The sequence below is a fragment of the Aethalodelphis obliquidens genome, unplaced genomic scaffold (genome assembly GCF_003676395.1).
Source record: "Aethalodelphis obliquidens isolate GAN/ISIS:26980383/991018 unplaced genomic scaffold, ASM367639v1 scaffold29, whole genome shotgun sequence".
NCBI lineage: Eukaryota > Metazoa > Chordata > Mammalia > Artiodactyla > Delphinidae > Aethalodelphis > Aethalodelphis obliquidens.
The window spans coordinates 11,977,930-11,994,576 of NW_020837973.1; the positions used below are offsets into that span (position 1 = coordinate 11,977,930).

A 16,647-nucleotide genomic window follows, 5' to 3' on the forward strand; every position below is an offset into this window, starting at 1 on the left:
CACACACACACACACACACACACACACACACACACACACACACACACCTGCTCATTCTACAAGGCTCTTTACAGAGGACCACCGGGGAGTTATTCAGGTTCATGAGCCATTTTATTTACACGCATTACTGACTTTGCTAAGCCCTATGCAGAAAGGACCATCAGTCAGACCGGAAGGTGACTGGTGTGGAGCAGAAGAGGACGAGTCCGGCTGTCCCTGGACAGGCCTTTAGCAGCTGCCTCTTTTTATCTAGATGTCTGTCAGTACAACTGATCTCTCAGTGGTGGAGGTAACAAAGGGCAAGGGATCACTTTTGTAGCAATGAACCTCAAATTAACGCCCCTTTTATTTATTTACTTTAACTGAAATATAGCTGGCATGCAGTGTTAGGTTAGTGTCAGGTGTACTCTGTAGTGACTTGGCATTTGCATACATTGTGAAACAATCACCGGGTAAATTTAGTGCCCAGCAGTCCACACACAGTTATTGCAGTATTATCCACTGTCTTCCCCAAGCTGTGCATTGCATTCCCCACCCTAAGGCCCCCTTAATTTTGCAGTTAGTGGAGGGCTGTGACTGGGCCCCTTCCAGGTTGCCTTCTAGACCACAGTCCTAGCTGTGCGACTCCAGGCAGGTCTTTAGTCCAAGATTGTTTTGATCTGCATCCTTAGTTACCATGGCTACTAATTGCAGAATCCGAGGTGGCCTTCAGTACTTTGCAACACATGAACAAATGTCTTCAGATATTCAAATATCTTTTAAGGAAAGTTTCTGGCTAAAGATGTCACTGACTTCGTTTTTGGCTGGTTATCTCCTCTCCATCAGAAGGAGACGAATGTGTATTTGATGTTGTCTTAAATATGTTGTGTGATGATGTTGGCGTTTTGCAACTTCTCAAGTGCAGTAGCCAGTGAACTACTCAGCCCCAGCTGTGCCTTAGAAACGTCGGGTTGCCCTGCTTTACTTTCGCTCTTTTTCTGTAGTGTGGTGGGTCTCAGCTAGCAAGAACTCGGATGTCTTTCAGTTCATGGGATGTTTAGCTTTACACAACCAGCTTAGTTTATAGAATAAATTATCCTCGAAGACCAGGACAGAGGCATTTAGCTGTTTTGTTTTCCTGGGTTTTACTTACATGTTTCAAGTCTTTTAGAAGAGACAGAAAAACATGAACTCTGTAGTTAAACGTCAATTGTCTGAGTTGTGAAGCTTTGAGCCTTATAAAAATGTTAAGTTAAATTGCTCCTCTGTGACTTGACTACCACTATCTCACACAAAACCCAGGCAGTTTTGTTGGCTCAGTCATGCATAAACTGAGGTGAGATTTAATTTAATCATTATTGCATGTAATATTTATACATAGACAGACTTGCACTATTAAAGTAAGAGCTGATTAAAATCGTGGTGGGAAAGCTGACAGAAGATGTAATTCTCAACGTGTTAGATTACTGTCCGGTTGCTCCCAATTTTTTTTCTCCCTTGTTTCTTGTTTCTTAGAGAGTTTAGATAAGAGACTGTATCGTTAATGGATAGCCCTAAAACTGATGGAGGCAGGCATGGTTTTTATGGCATGTATATCTGTATTTCATTGTAGGTGCTGGACTGGATTGAGAACCATGGAGAAGCATTTCTGAGCAAACATACAGGTGTGGGGAAATCTCTCCATCGGGCCAGAGCTTTGCAGAAACGTCATGAAGATTTTGAAGAAGTAGCACAGGTAAAACAATGGCTTTTACTATTTTCTTCCATAAATACCTATGTGGTTGGTTTTGAATTACAGTTTTAACCCCACCTCTGTTGACTTAGCTTTAATGACGTAGGTTTGAAGGTGATTCAGAGAGAATGCTCAGATTTCAGATGAAGCTGTCATGGCCCGGCCGAAAGATGATTTAGACGGTTGACCCTTTCATAAATGCGAAGTTCTTGAAGCAGACAAATGTCTTGGATATTTTTGCCATATTTATGGTACAAGTGTCTGTTGACTAGTTTGTAAAATACCAGTTCATAATCAGGGAATAACAGTCCTTGAATTTCTGTAATGATGGGCCAGCATTTCTTTTCCCTTTTCTATTTCTTTTAAAGTCATGTGCTTCAGAAACAGGAGGCAGGGGTGTGGTGTGTTAAGAGCATGAGATTTGTGGAGTTGGAATGTTGGCTGTAATGCTCACCAGCTGTGTGGCTTTGGAAAAGTCTCTTAACCTTTCTGAGCTTAACTTTTTTACCTGAAAAGTAGGCACAGTGAGGGCTGCTGGAGAGGAAGTAAGGTGTGTGTGATAGTGTCATGTATGGCATCTCGCCCAGGTCTTTCCCACATTGGTAAATGTACCTTTCATTTAGTTTTGTGTTTTGAAAGAAAGAGGAGTGAAGGAGGGAGAGATTACCATGCCATGATATATATGTGGAAGCTGTAGGAGCTAGGGTAGAAGTTGTTTTAAAAAGAAATTGTAGGATGAATCCAAACTGAGACACATTATGGTTAAAACGGAGGAACACCAAAGGCAGAGTCTCAACAAGGAGAGAGAAATAACAAAATCACAACCGTGAGAATGACTCTTAGCTGACTTCTCACCAGTAACTGCAGATTCTGGAAGACAGTGGGATGGAGACCTGAGGGAAAGGAACTCTGAACCTGGAATTCCACACCCAGTGGAGCTGTCATTCAACAGTGAGAATAAAATACAGACCAAGACCAAGAGAGTTTACCATTCACTTACTTACAGGAGAACTGAGGTGTGTAGTTTAGTCAGAGTAGTGGAAGCACCCACTGTAATTTAAACTCCACGAGTGCAGGGATTTTGTGTTGTTCACTTCTCTGTCACTAGCGCCTAGAACAAGGCTGGCGTGGTGCAGCTAAGCGTCCAGCAGTATTTGTTGAACGAGTTAATTTAATGAATGAAAAGGAAATATGAGAAGAAAGGCTTGAGGTCAATAATGAACACAGAAATTGGTAAATATGTTTGTGAATCAAAGGATTGACCATTTAGACACAAGACGCTAGAATTGGGCGGTAGTTAAAAACACGACGGAGCAAAGCCCCGGAGCCTTGAACACAGAAGGTGGAGAGGTGTCCTGAGGAGGTTGGCAGGAGGTGTTGCTTATCTTAGATTTGTAAAGACAGGGGTGCGTGTGAGCGTTTTGGAATGACTACTAAATGCAGGGATAGAAAACACCGCTTCCCATAAGTATAAAGAGAAAAGAAATACAGAAAACCAGATAAGTAAAAACTCAGGAAAATGGGTCTAGTGGAAGCAAAAGAAAGGAGAACAACAAAAATCATGTCGGAAATCACAAAATAAGATGTATCAATTTGTCCCCAAATAGCAGTAATTAAAGTCAATGCAAAATAGATTATACTTGTTAAAAGAAAGATTCTCTGATTGAATAGTTTTTTAAAAATCATACTGTGTATTGTTTTCAAAGGGCAAACCTAAAACATAAATACCCAGGAATTTTGAAAGTATGTAAAGTGTTAGAAGAAGATCCACCAGGCAAATATTAAGCAAATGAAAACTGGTATAGGAATATTGGTGTTAAGCAAATAGACGTGAAAGCATAAAGACGTCATTAGAAATAAAGAGAGCCTTCAGTTATAAAAGGGGGAGTGTCAATATACATCTAACGGTTTAGTCTCAAAATCTGTAATGCCAACATAAGCAGGAGTGGGTGCGTCCCTGGGTTTTACATGACAGAGGGTTCAGGAAACTGATGTGAGATAGTCATGAGATAAGAAAGCAAACTGCACTTCAGTCCTGTTCAGGGAAAATGCCTTTAAAAAGTTACCTCCTTTAGGGCTTCCCTGGTGGCTCAGTGCTTGAGAGTCCGCCTGCCGATGCAGGGGACGCGGGTTCGTGTCCCGGTCCGGGAAGATCCCACATGCCGCGGAGCGGCTGCGCCCGTGGGCCGTGGCCACTGAGCCTGCGCGTCCGGAGCCTGTGCTCCGCAACGGGAGAGGCCACAACAGTGAGAGGCCCGCGTACCGCCAAAAAAAAAAAAAAAAAAAAGTTACCTCCTTTACACTGTAAAAGTCTCTGTGTGTAAAGTTAAAGTGACACCCAGCCTCGTGCATTCTTGATCTTAGAAGCGGGATGGAAGAGGCTCCGTGTTCAGCGGCCTTGCCGCACCAGGATGGGTCTCTGGATTTCTCTTTTCTGCATTACGTGTGATGTCCCTACTTAAGGTTGCTGGCAAATATTTTGCCTTCCTCTCGTAGCAGAAAAAATGTGGAAAATGTGTTCCATCTCCCCTTGGTTTTTCCATAAGATAAGCTACTGCTCTGTAGCCTTGTGGTTTGAGGATGGATGTGAGATTTGGATCCTCTGAGCAAAGACTTCAGGCGCCAAAGAATCTAAGAGGTGGGACTGCAAACAACCAGACCCAGAGCAGGCTCCTGCCCCAAGTAGCAAGGTCACCCGTGACTGTGGGCTCGGTTCCAGTGTGAAGGCGTTGGCCCGCCGAGTGTCCTCGTGTGCGTCCAGCACCTGTTGACCCCTGCCTCTAATTCCTGTGGTGCCTTCTGTGGCGACCCTCGCCCTATCTTTTCATGGTAATCTTACTTCTTCAGATCTAAGATGACAATCAAAGCCGTCAACACAGGGGCTCAGGGGGCAGCAAGAGGGAAACACTTTCTTTGTCGGGCACGTTTGCGTCTTGAGGTTTCTGGGGCGAGCCCCAGAGCGGAGGGAGGACTGCCTTTACCCCTGGTTCAGAGAAAGGCAGGGGCCTGTCAGCTTCCGCCGCTCCCCGGCCGGGTCTCACTGCTTTCTTATCATCTTTGGCATTTTGACCCTGGGACTCTAAGGGGTACCTGACCCTCTTTTCCTTAAATTGAGAGTCCTTAAGCCCAAGTCTGAACTGTGCATGAAAAAACAAAAACCTTAAACGCAAACACCTTTTGCTCACTTTGCAAACATCTGCACCCGGTTTCCCTCCCTCTGGTCTTCATATAATCACCAGTCGTGTGCCAGGGGTTCATTGTGCCGGGGCCTGGGGAGCCACGCACAGACACCCAGCCTCCCCTCTCCGCGGGCCTCTCTCCTTTGCAAACCCGCCGGGGGGCAGGCTCTGAGCGCTCCGCCCTGGACCTGGCCGTGCACTCACTTCCACCCCCTGCTGGGACCTGGCCCCTCACTTCTGGCCTCTTGGCCCAGGATCTCCAGCTTCTCCTTCTCTTCGTTCTTTTCCTTCTGGCATGAAATGTTTATAGGCCCTCCCGTCACTTGGAGAATGTCGCTTGATGCTGGTGCATGTTTTAGATACCGCTGGTTCAGAGGGAGTGTTGTGCACTTTACCTCCATCGCCCCTGGCACCGGCCTTCCGGTTTCTGCGTCCCTGGCTGATAAAACTGCAGCCAGGAGGCACACAGGGATGTGCCGTTGCCCAGAGTGGGCATTCAGCAGTCTGTCGTGGTTGGCTGTGAACGGGGACCAGCCCCTCCTGTATGGTAAATCCCCTCCACTTGCCTCAGGGTGAAAGGCTCTGATCCTTTCTGTCCGCAGACACGCGTCCAGCTCAGTGTGTGTCGTGTGACAGGGCCCGAGTGGTCCCTGATGGGGTTCTGGAGCCCGGTGCTCGCTGCCCGTGTACCTGCAGAAACTGCGCATCACGGACCCACTTCAGGCTCGTTCTGAAACACCGGGGGGCCACCCTGGACCCCTCTATGATAAGAACAGATTAAACGTAGTAAGCTGGGAGGGGGCTGTAGACCTGAAGAAATGGAGTGGGCTTCTCTCTCTAGCCCCCCCAGCTTGTTTAATAAAGATTCTTTGAGGGGCGTAAGAGGGAGGAGGGTAGCGTTTTAAGCCAGGAGAGGTCTGTCGTGTGAAGCGGCTGCACAAGGAGCCGGGCTTTATTAAGACCACGTGCAGGGACTCGGGCTAGACAGCGGCCTGGGTATCGAGCCAGATTACACTCTGTGTTTGTAGCTTCATTCATGGAAAGCTGTCTGCCTCTTCCCAGAGAAGACGACGTCAGTCTTGCTCTCGTGCAGGGGCGAGGCCACTGGAGGGAATGCCTTCCCCACCTTTCCTTCTCTACCCTCGCGTCTTCGATTGCTTTCTGTCCAAACAAAGTATAATACAAGTCCTACGGCAGAGGGAGGTCTACGGTCATGCTTTAGATGTATGTATGTTTTGGACAGAATGGCCTTTGGAGGCACCTTAAAAACAGGAACAGAGAGGCATCTTTAGTGCTTAAGAAAGAGCCTTTTCTCATTTTCTGAAACGTACTCACAAAGGTAAAACACATTTTGGGTTTAGGGAAAAGAAATTTCTTTTTCATAGTTAAGTTTAAGGTGAGTTAGTGTGTGTCTTGGGGTTGTGTTTTGAAGGGTTCTTTGTAAAATGAATGCTAAATTGTCTCTAGACAATCTTTAGTTTCAAGATATTGAATTAGCAGTTTATTTAATGAATTTTTCTTAAAGTCAGCTTCTTCAAAACATGACATGGTAAAGTAACATGACAGAGATTCAGAAACGAAGTGTCAAAAGTCTTATGGTTGAATTCATTTAAAACCTCCTAAATATAGATTATTGTGTAGAACGGTTCTAGTGTTCTGAGAAGGGGGAACCCGAAAAGAGCCTCTTGTGTCCTTGGCGGCAGCGAGCTGTGCAGCCGGTGTGACTTCTGCAGGCCCTCGACTTCGCTGCGAGGCCCCTGGTCTCAGCTGTTTCAGACACTGCTAGAGCCACATCAGGAAGCGTTGGACCATTTCTGCACACGGTTCGGCAGACCCGAGAACCCCCTCATGACTAATCTGAAGATCATTCCTTCTGTATGTCGTACAGTGATTGTTGAGTAGATAGATCCTATCCGATGACGCCATGCTGATGAATTTCTAGAGCACAGCAGACGCAGCCACGTTGCACGTTCACGCAGGAGCTTTAAAAAAGAAATGAACAATGCTTTCCACGTGAGGCTTTTTGCAAATGACTGGGCAAGGAAGGTGCTCTTTGACAGTCACCTGCTCTTCTACCTTCTAAATAATTGTCCAAGTTTAGCGTCCCTTTTTAGATTTAAAAAGCTATGAGTACAGCAGCCAGGAAAGCTGAGAAAATTCTGGTTCAAGGAAGAAGCTGGTTTTGAGAGCACAGAAGATGTCTCTAATAGGAGTCAGTACATCTCTGGCATAGCATCTTCCCGTAGGTGCCTTCTCTCATGTCTGCTTGTCCCCTGGGATTCAGATCACCTTCCAAAGACGTAAACATCTCAAAGTTGTTCTCCAGGAAGCCATTTCTGTCAGTAACTTTTTTTGTGTGCGATATAATTAACGTGTTTTCCAGGATAAAGAAGTGTGGCATTCGGGAAAGCAGGAGACCTTAATCATTCATTCTGGATTTTCAGAAGCTAATCAGGCCAATTCTCTAACCCCCGGGGTCTCTCCTGAGCTCATTCATCTTTTGCAGGGAGGATGCTCTGAGCACAGCATGTGGGCACTTTCGGCACACCCGAAATTCAGGCGTGACATGCTTGTGTTTTCCTCCTTTCCTAAGATCAAGAAAACCCATCTTTTTTTTTTTTTTTAACCAGTTTCTAAATATAGCCTCTGGCCATCTTGCGTAAGACCCAGGCTGTAGCTGCTGTGGGTGGTAGGGAGAGAAGGTCTGATCCTCCTTTGAAAGGCTCTTCTGTTTCTTGAGACCTAGGACATTGTGCAATTTTAATTTATTTCTCAAGAAAAAAGGAAACTCTTTGGGCGCACCCCGGCCTGGCCCTACAGTATATCTCCTTCAGTCCTCGCTGCAGGGATTGGTACCCCACCCCATGGACCAGGAACTGGGCCCCGGGGGAGATGCCCTGGGGACAGGACAGTGGGTGGAAGAGGGGACTCCAGTCTCTTCAGACCCAAAAACAGCCTCCTTTGCTTGACGCCTCCTCCCTGCTGTAAGTCTAAGATTGAGTGACTCAACCTTCCCTTCTGAGAGGACCGCTGGCCGAGGCCTTTGTTTTGGGGACAGTCCCAGCTCTCCTGACTGCTGGCTGAGTTTCTGCACCTCTTTGTCTCTGTGTTCTGGCTTATAAAGTAGAAGTGAAATCGTGTCCTTGTCACAAGGCTGCTTCGGGGCACAGAGCAAGTGCTCCAAAGCTAGTGTTTCTCATCCGTATGTTTATGAACACACGGAGATCCATTTCTTCCATGGCCAAAGGATCCAGGGTAGGTTCTGTGCACAGGGAGGCCTTGGCCTTGGGTTTCAGACAGGCCGCGGGCTAACCCTAGCTCCAGCAGCACCTACTGCTGTGCCGAGGGAGAGCCACGGAGACCTTCCTACTGGCTCAGCGTCTTCAAGCGTAAAATGAGAGGTGAGACGAAATGAGTGCTGTTTCGTGTCCCAGATCATTCAGAAATGCACTTCTTCCTTTGGGACGTTGATTTACCTGCTGGCCAAGAGGCGGAAAACCTTCAAAATTGGCATGTGTTGGGAGGCTCTGTCACCTGCAGATCCACTTACTAAACTCGAGAGGGAAGCGGCTTCACGGCTATAGAGACAATAGATGCGAGAACAGGACTCGGCTCTTAACAGGTGTGTACGTGCAGCATACAGCGTGCTACGCTGTCTGCTCCGTCCAGCACCGAGGCCCCGTCGCGCCTCTGCTCAGAGCTGCAGAGCACGGTCCTGGGAGGCCCCACAGGGAAGCGTGGATCCCCATAAAGCGACCGTCCCCAGGAATGTCACCTCACTGTGCGGCCTCTGATGAGCGGAGGCCTCTGGGGGCAACGTGTGCAGAACCTGCCCAGCAGGAACCTTGAGGCTGGTAGCTGCCCATCATGAGGAGAGCTTTCTCTGTGCCCAGGGGCTGCGCTGAGGGGCCGGAGGCCAGCCTCCCCGGAGGGAAGAACTAGGTCAGGGGTCCGCAAGCGGTACCGGTCTGCAGCCTGTTAGGAACGGGAGGTGAGTGGAGGGCAGGCGAGCGAAGCTTCCTCTGCCGCCCCCATCACTAGCGTGACCGCCTGACCATCCTCCCTCCATCCCCCGGCCCCATCCGTGGAAAAAGCATCTTCCACGAAACCGGTCCCTGGTGCCACAAAGGTTGGGGACCGCTGGACTAGGTGACAGAATCTGTGGACAGTGCTCAGGACCTGTTCCCTAGGTGAAGGCTGTTCTTTAAAAATCTGCTCTGTGTGTGTGTGTGTACATACATACACATCATATCTTTTTAATAAACTTTCTTAGACACCTTTTAGATGTACAGAAAAATGGTGGGGCTTCCCTGGTGGCGCAGTGGTTGAGAGTCCACCTGCCGATGCAGGGAACACGGGTTCGTGCCCCGGTCCGGGAAGATCCCACATGCCACGGAGCGGCTGGGCCTGTGAGCCATGGCCGCTGAGCCTGTGCGTCCGGAGCCTGTGCTCCGCAGTGGGAGAGGCCACAACAGTGAGAGAGGCCCGCGTACCACACACACACATAAAAATGGTGAAGATGATACGGAGAATTCTCATACCCTGCACCCAGTTTCCCGTTATCAAAACTCACACCGTTCTTTAGTGCGGTACATTTGTTATCATTAATAAGCTAATATTGATCTAATATCATACGAATAATATATAATATTATACGAATGTAATATTGAACCGATACTGTCAGGATTAATAACTAATACTGATGAACTGAAGTCCGTACTTCGTTCAGGTTTCCTTCTTTTCCCCGTGTTCGGGGCCCCATCCCGGATCCACGCTGCATGTGGTTGTGAGGCCCCCTGAGGCTCCTCGTGGCCCCGACATTTTCCGTCGCTTCTTTTTGTGTCGTCGTCGATGGCTTCCTTATCCCTCATCGTTACCGCATCGCTGTGATTCTCATTCCTAGTTTAACTCCTCCCTCGTCCGTCTGGCCACGAGGAGGGCTGAGAGGAGGGCTGATCCTATCCAGCCTGAGGCTGTGGGTCACCACTGCGACACCCAGGTACTGACGTGACAGTCTTTCTGTCCTGTCCTTCGGAATCTCCCAGGTGGTTTGATAATCTGCGTGAAGGGCTTCTTGTCACAAAGTCACCGCTGGCCAGAGCCGCGCAGGACGGAGAGTGGACTTTTCTGAAAAGTGCTTTTGTCGTTCCAGAACTCTTTTGAAGTGGGCAGGTGCACTGTCTGCTCTGCGCAGGAGTCAGGACAGCTTAGCTTCCCAGTGGGTCACGGTGAATATATACAAAACCCTTTAACTGTGCTTTGAAGCTCTGCAGTCAGATTGGGAATGACTGCTTTTCAGATGAGGCCACGTAATTGATTTCAAAGACTCTGTAAAGGGTGCACATAGACATTTTCCGAGTCTGGCCATGTCGGTCAGTCTTATGGGGTTCTTTGACGTCTCTCCCATCATTTCTAGGAGTTCTGAAGGATCCTTTGTTAGTAGTGCAGAACATTCTTGTGAGACTTGGATAGTACCAAGAAAGAAAAGTCCCCTGAAGATGGTTTTCCAGAGGGACAGGGAGAAGGGGGTGACTGTCAGCCCTGCAGCGTGTGAAGCAGGGCGGCATGAACCACCGTTGTGAGGGGTGAGCTGAACAATACACTGGGCTGTTGAAAGCCCAGGCCCCTGAGGCAGACCTGGATGCGTCCCGCTCCACCACCTGCCAGCCTTGGCCTCTGAGTCTTGAGATTGGCCTCCTGGCCTCAGTCTTCTGACCTGTAAAAGGGGCTGTGGTTAGGATCAGACAGCTCAGTGTGGGGGAGGCCCTTAGACCCACGCCCAGTAAGTGCTCCTGCCAGGGGCACAGTTGGAGCAGGGAGCCATCGACCTATGCTGGTGACGAAGAGCAGACCGCCCTCTAGCTGGTCTTTATTGTCACGTTTAAATCCCCTGTCGACACTGTACCCCCTCAGAGCCTGCCCAGGACGGACCGCTCCACCCCACCCCACCCTGACGCTTGGGCCTCGCGTGCCCTTTAAGTGTGCGTCAGCATCATTTTTGAGATCACCTCATACTTATCACACTGAATGTTACTCTGTTGTAAAACTTTTTTAAACTTGCAGAAGAGTTGGAAATACAGCACAAAGAACCTACCCGCCACGCTAAACCGTTGACTCGAGTGTGTGTTTCCTACCAACGTCCTGCTATACAGCCGTAATACCGCCATCAAAATCAGGAAATTAACACTGACACATGGCTACCTTCTAACCCTCAGACCACCGTGTCCTTCATAGCTAACGGATCCAGTGTAGAGCCACCTGTGACATTTAGTCGTCACATCTTAGTGTCCTTCAGCCTAGAGTTGCTCCTTGGTCCTTCCTTAACTTCTGTGACATGACATTTTGGAAACTCTGAGGCCCGTTGTTTTGGAGAATGCCCCTTACGTTGGGTTTGTTTGATGCTTCCTCATGCCTGTACTCTGGTTATACGTCTTCGGCAGGTGTATCCCGGGAGTGCTGCCGTGTCCTCCTAACTCTGTCCCTTCAAGGGTTGCACAGTTTAATCTGTCCTGTTACCTGTGGTGTCCACTTTGATCCCTGGGTTAAGGTGGTGTCTGCCCGATGTCTCCGTTGTAAAGTGAGCCGTTCCCCCTTTGTAATTAGCAAGTACTTTGTGGGGAGGTACTTTGAAATTCTATAACTATGCCGTCCATCCTCCAGTTTCACTTTCTGTGTCAGTCGGGACTCCTGGTTTCCGGTTGAGTGGACGGATTATCCTCCATCGCTGTCACTGTTCCCTCTGATGCTCAGATTGTCCCTCGTTTGGCCAGCATGCGCCTCCTCAAGCTGGCTTCTGTCTCCTGTCCACATTGTTCTTGGGCTTCTCCTTGCTTTGGGGCACGGTAAGATGTCGCAGATTCATCTTGTACTTTGTCTCACCCCAACCCTGGAGTCCGCCATTTCTCCACGGAGCCCTGGTTCCCTCCAGAGCAGAATGGTGCTTACAAGTGGAGATCTGGGTGCTACCATGCTTAGTGCTGCTGGGCCATCGCTGTTCCCAGGTCCTCTTGGTGGATGGGGGGCGGGGGAGGGACATGAGGGTACATGCGCACTTACACACGTGTCTCTTGAAAACCGTGAACTTACGTGGATCCTCCAGTTCCAGTCCAGTGTTGCAGGGTTGACTCAAGTATTCTCCTTCTCCAAAATGAGGAACCCGCCTCTCATCATCCTGATGCATTGGCTTATTAGTAGGTTAATACCCCTGGAGGCCACCAGTCTCCACCTGGGAGGCTTCCCAGTGCAGGGGCACCCTGTGCCCCATCAGGCTCGGACTCCCCACAGGGGCGCCTTCGCACACCTGGGGCCACCCCCATCTCACCCATGAGGTGCCGACCCTGCTCGGCTGTGGGGCTGAAATGCTGGGGAAGGAGAAGGACGAAGGGTTCAGCCAGTCTCTCACGGGGAGCCGCATGCCTCTTCTGGGCTTCTCGGGGCCTGAATTCTGTTCTTTCCTGCACTGAGGTCCCCCACCCGGCTGGACTGCTCCCCGTCCCCGTCGGCAGCCCTCTGGCCAGCAGGTCCCTCGAACACTGTCGGGTCTCTAACAAACCTGTTGATTTGAGGAAGCCATTTGCAGCCTCGCTTATCAAGAATTAAAACAGTAATTTTCAGAGTATTTTAGACACCCAATTGATACTCAACTCTCAGCTCTCTGGCTACTTTATTGCCATTGTAGTTACTATTTCCTTTTTCTTTAAAAAACGTATCCCCCGAAGTAGAGGAAAGATAAGCACAGAATTACTGATAAGTAGAAACATGTGAAAAGAGGCAGCAGCTTGTGTTTGTTTGCAATGTAACTTTTCACTTGATCTTGGGGAATTATCCTAAAGCGGCATATCATACTGAAAGACACAAAACTGGAACTCTGCACTCTGTCATAAAACCAGGAGGAAAAGTGAGGTAGGCGTTTGTGGCTACGCGCTGTCTTCTGGCTGCGCGGCAGCAAAAGGCCCAAAGCCCTTTATGAGTCACGAGACGGCCAGCAGCTGCCTACCAGATACCCCATCGCTGCCTCAGACGGAAGGGCTTTGCCGTGAGGTTCAGGGTTTAACAGCCTCAAACGAGAATGGAAAAGGCTGCTCATGGAGATGTTCTGAACTCCTAAAATCACCTCTTCCCCTCCTCTTTTCTCTGTTTGATTTACAGAAAGGAACATCACACGCTGACTCTGTTCCAGTGTATTATGGCTTCCAGCCTGGCCAGTTTGTCTTTTATTCACCTTCTGTGTCTCTGACTGTTCTCTTGCACAGAACACATACACCAATGCGGATAAGTTACTAGAAGCAGCAGAACAGCTGGCTCAGACTGGGGAATGTGACCCGGAAGAGATCTATCAGGCCGCCCATCAGCTCGAGGACCGGATACAAGATTTTGTTCGGCGAGTTGAGCAGCGGAAGATCCTCCTGGACATGTCGGTGTCCTTTCACACCCACGTGAAAGAGGTGAGGCGTCCGGAGGCAGAGACGGAGCCCCGTCTGGAAGGGCCTCTGGACTCCGGGGAGGAATGAGGATGGGCGTGATGTGAGAAAGTGGACCAGAGGTGGCCGTTTGCGCTGGTGGGGGCAGGGCTGGCCTCCTTGCTGGCCGTCCTCGCCACGGGGGCACACGCGTGCCATTGCAGGGGGTGGCATCTGCCGGGGCGGACCTGTGAGGGAGGACGTGGCTGGGAGCTGTGGACCAGGAGGGGAGCGGGTAAGACAGGAGCTGAAGGGGGTCCTTGGCGAGAGGCAGGGCACAGCCATTGTAGCAGAAATAGACGACCTGCCTTTTGGGCTCAGAGCTGTGGGACCTCTTTCTGCCTGTTAGCCTGTCATGTGGCTGAAGTCCTGGCTGCCTTCTGATTTTATCAGGCTGTGCGGCTGCTCTCAGATCCTCGCAGAAGTGCATTTTACATAATGTTGAATTTGAACGTAGCAAAGCCAGCACGGCCTTAATGACATTCACGTTACTGTCATAGGTATGCTGTTCTGATAAACTTGTCTCAGGATAAGAGGTAATGTGTTATTTGGTAAATGGAAAACACGTTGGTATTAATTATACCTTGCATATATGTTACTCTTGTGAAAATCATAGTCCAATATAAAGTAAAAATTAAAAAAAAGAAAATCATAGAAAGTTACAATTGAAGAAACTATTACGTCGCTTTTGAGATAGAAGGATTTATAATAAAAAGTAAAGTTTTCGGTAGGACTACAAATTAAGATGTCAACTTACTGCATCTTATTTCTAAGGTGAAAAAAATTCTCCACTTGACAGCTCTTTATAAGTTGGAAATGAGGGCCCCTTTTAGGTTATTTGAGATTGAGTACACGAAGGCGGTAGTTAACAGGCTAGGAAGAAGGATCTGGGAGGAGTAAGACTCTGAGAGACACTTGGAAGGGGCCAGGCCTGGCTTGCCTTGTGTAAAGGCATCCAAGATCAGGAACCAATGAAATTGTTTAAAGGGAAAGAGCTTCACTACCGGGTCCGGGATCTTGGGCAGTCAGTCCCCCACCAGCCTGCTCGTTTGACTTGAATGTTTGGCTTCAGGACAGCCATCTTCACTTCCAACTCAAACTTCGTGAGCCCAGGAAGACAGTGTAGGGGGCATATTTGGCAAATGGCCGGGACCCTGAGCAGCCCTTTCTGCAAAGGGGCTGGTGCTTTGTGGACCCTGGACAGTTGTCAGAATAGAAAACTGACAGGAGTGGCTTCTTTTCCTGGTTTAATAATGCCACCACTGAAAAAGACTTCACGGTGTTCACAGAGAGACTGTTTCTCCCAAGGAGACACGTTAAGTGGACATCGGTCCATGGCAGTTCTGATTACGGGTGCATGTGTCACCAGTTCCCCTCTCAGCTCGAATCAAGCCACAACCACTAACTAGTCTCCCTGGCTCTGCAGCCCTGCCACCCAGGCATATGAATTTGATTAGGTCACACCCTTGCTTCTGAACCATCAGAGATTCTGTGTGTATCTGGAGCACCAGCCTGAATCACCTCATCCTCGTGATCTGGTCCCTGCAGTGATGTACTGCTTCCCTTTACTCCCCCAGGCAGAGTCAGCTGTCCCCCCTGCACTCTAGAACTTTCTTTACACACACCTGTTACAGCACCTGTTTTGGTATAGCTGTGTGTTACCCTCTCTTTCCCATCAGTACTCGTATGCCACCTCCTCTTCCTCTTACGCATTTTTGCACCCTAGCCGAGAGGGAGAGAAGATGATGCCTGTGAAAAAGCAGGTTGTGCCTTTGTTCATTAAGCTGTGACAGACAGAAAGCAGGCGAGGGGCTCTGGGCAGCCCGGACCTGCCCGAGGGAGGCGCGGTGGGTGGGTATGGGGGCTGGCGTTCCTTATTCGGGCCACAGGGAGCGCCGCGGGCCCGGAGGGGCCCAAGAGGAAGGACAGGCCGCTGGGCAGCGTTCACAGACTGAGCAGAGCGGAAGGGCAGCAGTGGCGGCAGGCCTGGAGTCTGGAGATCGAGAGCCAGTGCTTGTATCCTGATGTTTGTCTGTGTCACAGGCCTTAGGAATATTCTTTAGCAGGATTCATGAAGATTTAACTTGCAGTTAGGACAAAGAGAGGCTCTTTCCATGAAGCATTATTTATGACTTTTCAACCTTGTTATGCTTCTCCAAAAGCAGGCGTTAAAGGAAACTAGAAGGAAAGCCGTTTACGAAAGCTGCTCTCCGGAGGCTATGTTTGGGTTCACTGGTTTTTGTAACAGCAGCAGCATTTTTAAGGAAAAATCTTACAGTAGAAGCATTCCAGTTAGTAAACTATGGAGTCTGTTTTGTCACTAGGCTTGGAAATTTATGGAAAAGTGAAAATACATTTTGTTTTCTCGACTTACGCTGTAGGAACTTCCAGTATATGTGAAGTTTGTAGACTGAGGAGAGCTTAAAGCTGCTTTGAAGGTTAAGTGGTTCACCTTCACAACTGGAGAATTGTCAGTCCATTCATTCTTTACTTTTTGTATGAAAGACCAGCACGGTAGCAGAGAAACTGGTATTTTACTGTGATTTGGTTCCTCTTAATCTCATGTGACCCCGGGTGACCCAGGTCAGGGAAGGATTCGGTGACAGTTGGAGGCGGGGTACCAACATGCCCAGGTGACTGGGAGGGCAGGACTTGAGGGGAGCTGGCCACACACAGGCGTGGAATGTTGTCTGATTCTTCCCCTCGATGTGCTTGGACTCCATTTTTAGCCTCAGCCATTTTCTCGGTAGATTTATTTTTTCCTGACCAGCCCCAGAATCTTCCTCGCTCTCCTTTCTCTGGGCTGCACCAATGCCCTCAGACCCACCAGGATACTTGGTAGGTTTTATGCAGGAGGGACGGCTTCTTCAGTTGCTGTGAACAAGTTTTGAAACTTGTTATTGAAAGAAAACTTCATTTAGAACCAATTTCATTATGTGTTTTGAAACCAAATTAACTCCTTTTTTTTAAAAAAAGTATTTTATTATTTCTTTATTTTTTTGGCTGGACTGTGCAGGCTGCGGGATCTTCGTTCCCCAGCCAGGGATCGAACCCGAGCCCCTTGGAGTGGAAGTGCGGAGTCCTAACCACTGGACCGCCAAGGGAGTTCCTAAACAAAATTAAATGTGAGAGAAGGGCCAAGAGGAGGAAATCATGCTAATTAAATGTGTGTTTGCATCAAGTCACCAAGTATTTTAGCATATCAGATGAATGAAAAAGTGCTAGAAGATTTAAGTTGGCAGAATTAATTTTCTCAAGCAGATCATACAATTTCAAATTACTTGGAGGGAGGTAGGAA

The 16,647-nt window shown here is 48.7% G+C and overlaps 1 protein-coding gene across 4 annotated transcripts in view; it reads left to right on the plus strand.

Annotated features, from left to right (window-relative positions):
- The window catches only part of TRIO (trio Rho guanine nucleotide exchange factor), a 363,915-nt gene that overhangs the window by 193,277 nt on the left and 153,991 nt on the right, over positions 1-16,647 (plus strand). For all 4 annotated transcript variants that reach the window (XM_027125334.1, XM_027125333.1, XM_027125336.1 and 1 more), the window contains exons 10-11: positions 1,592-1,714; positions 13,143-13,334. In XM_027125334.1, the coding sequence (XP_026981135.1) occupies positions 1,592-1,714; positions 13,143-13,334 (315 nt within the window). The remainder of the gene's footprint in view (positions 1-1,591; positions 1,715-13,142; positions 13,335-16,647) is intronic.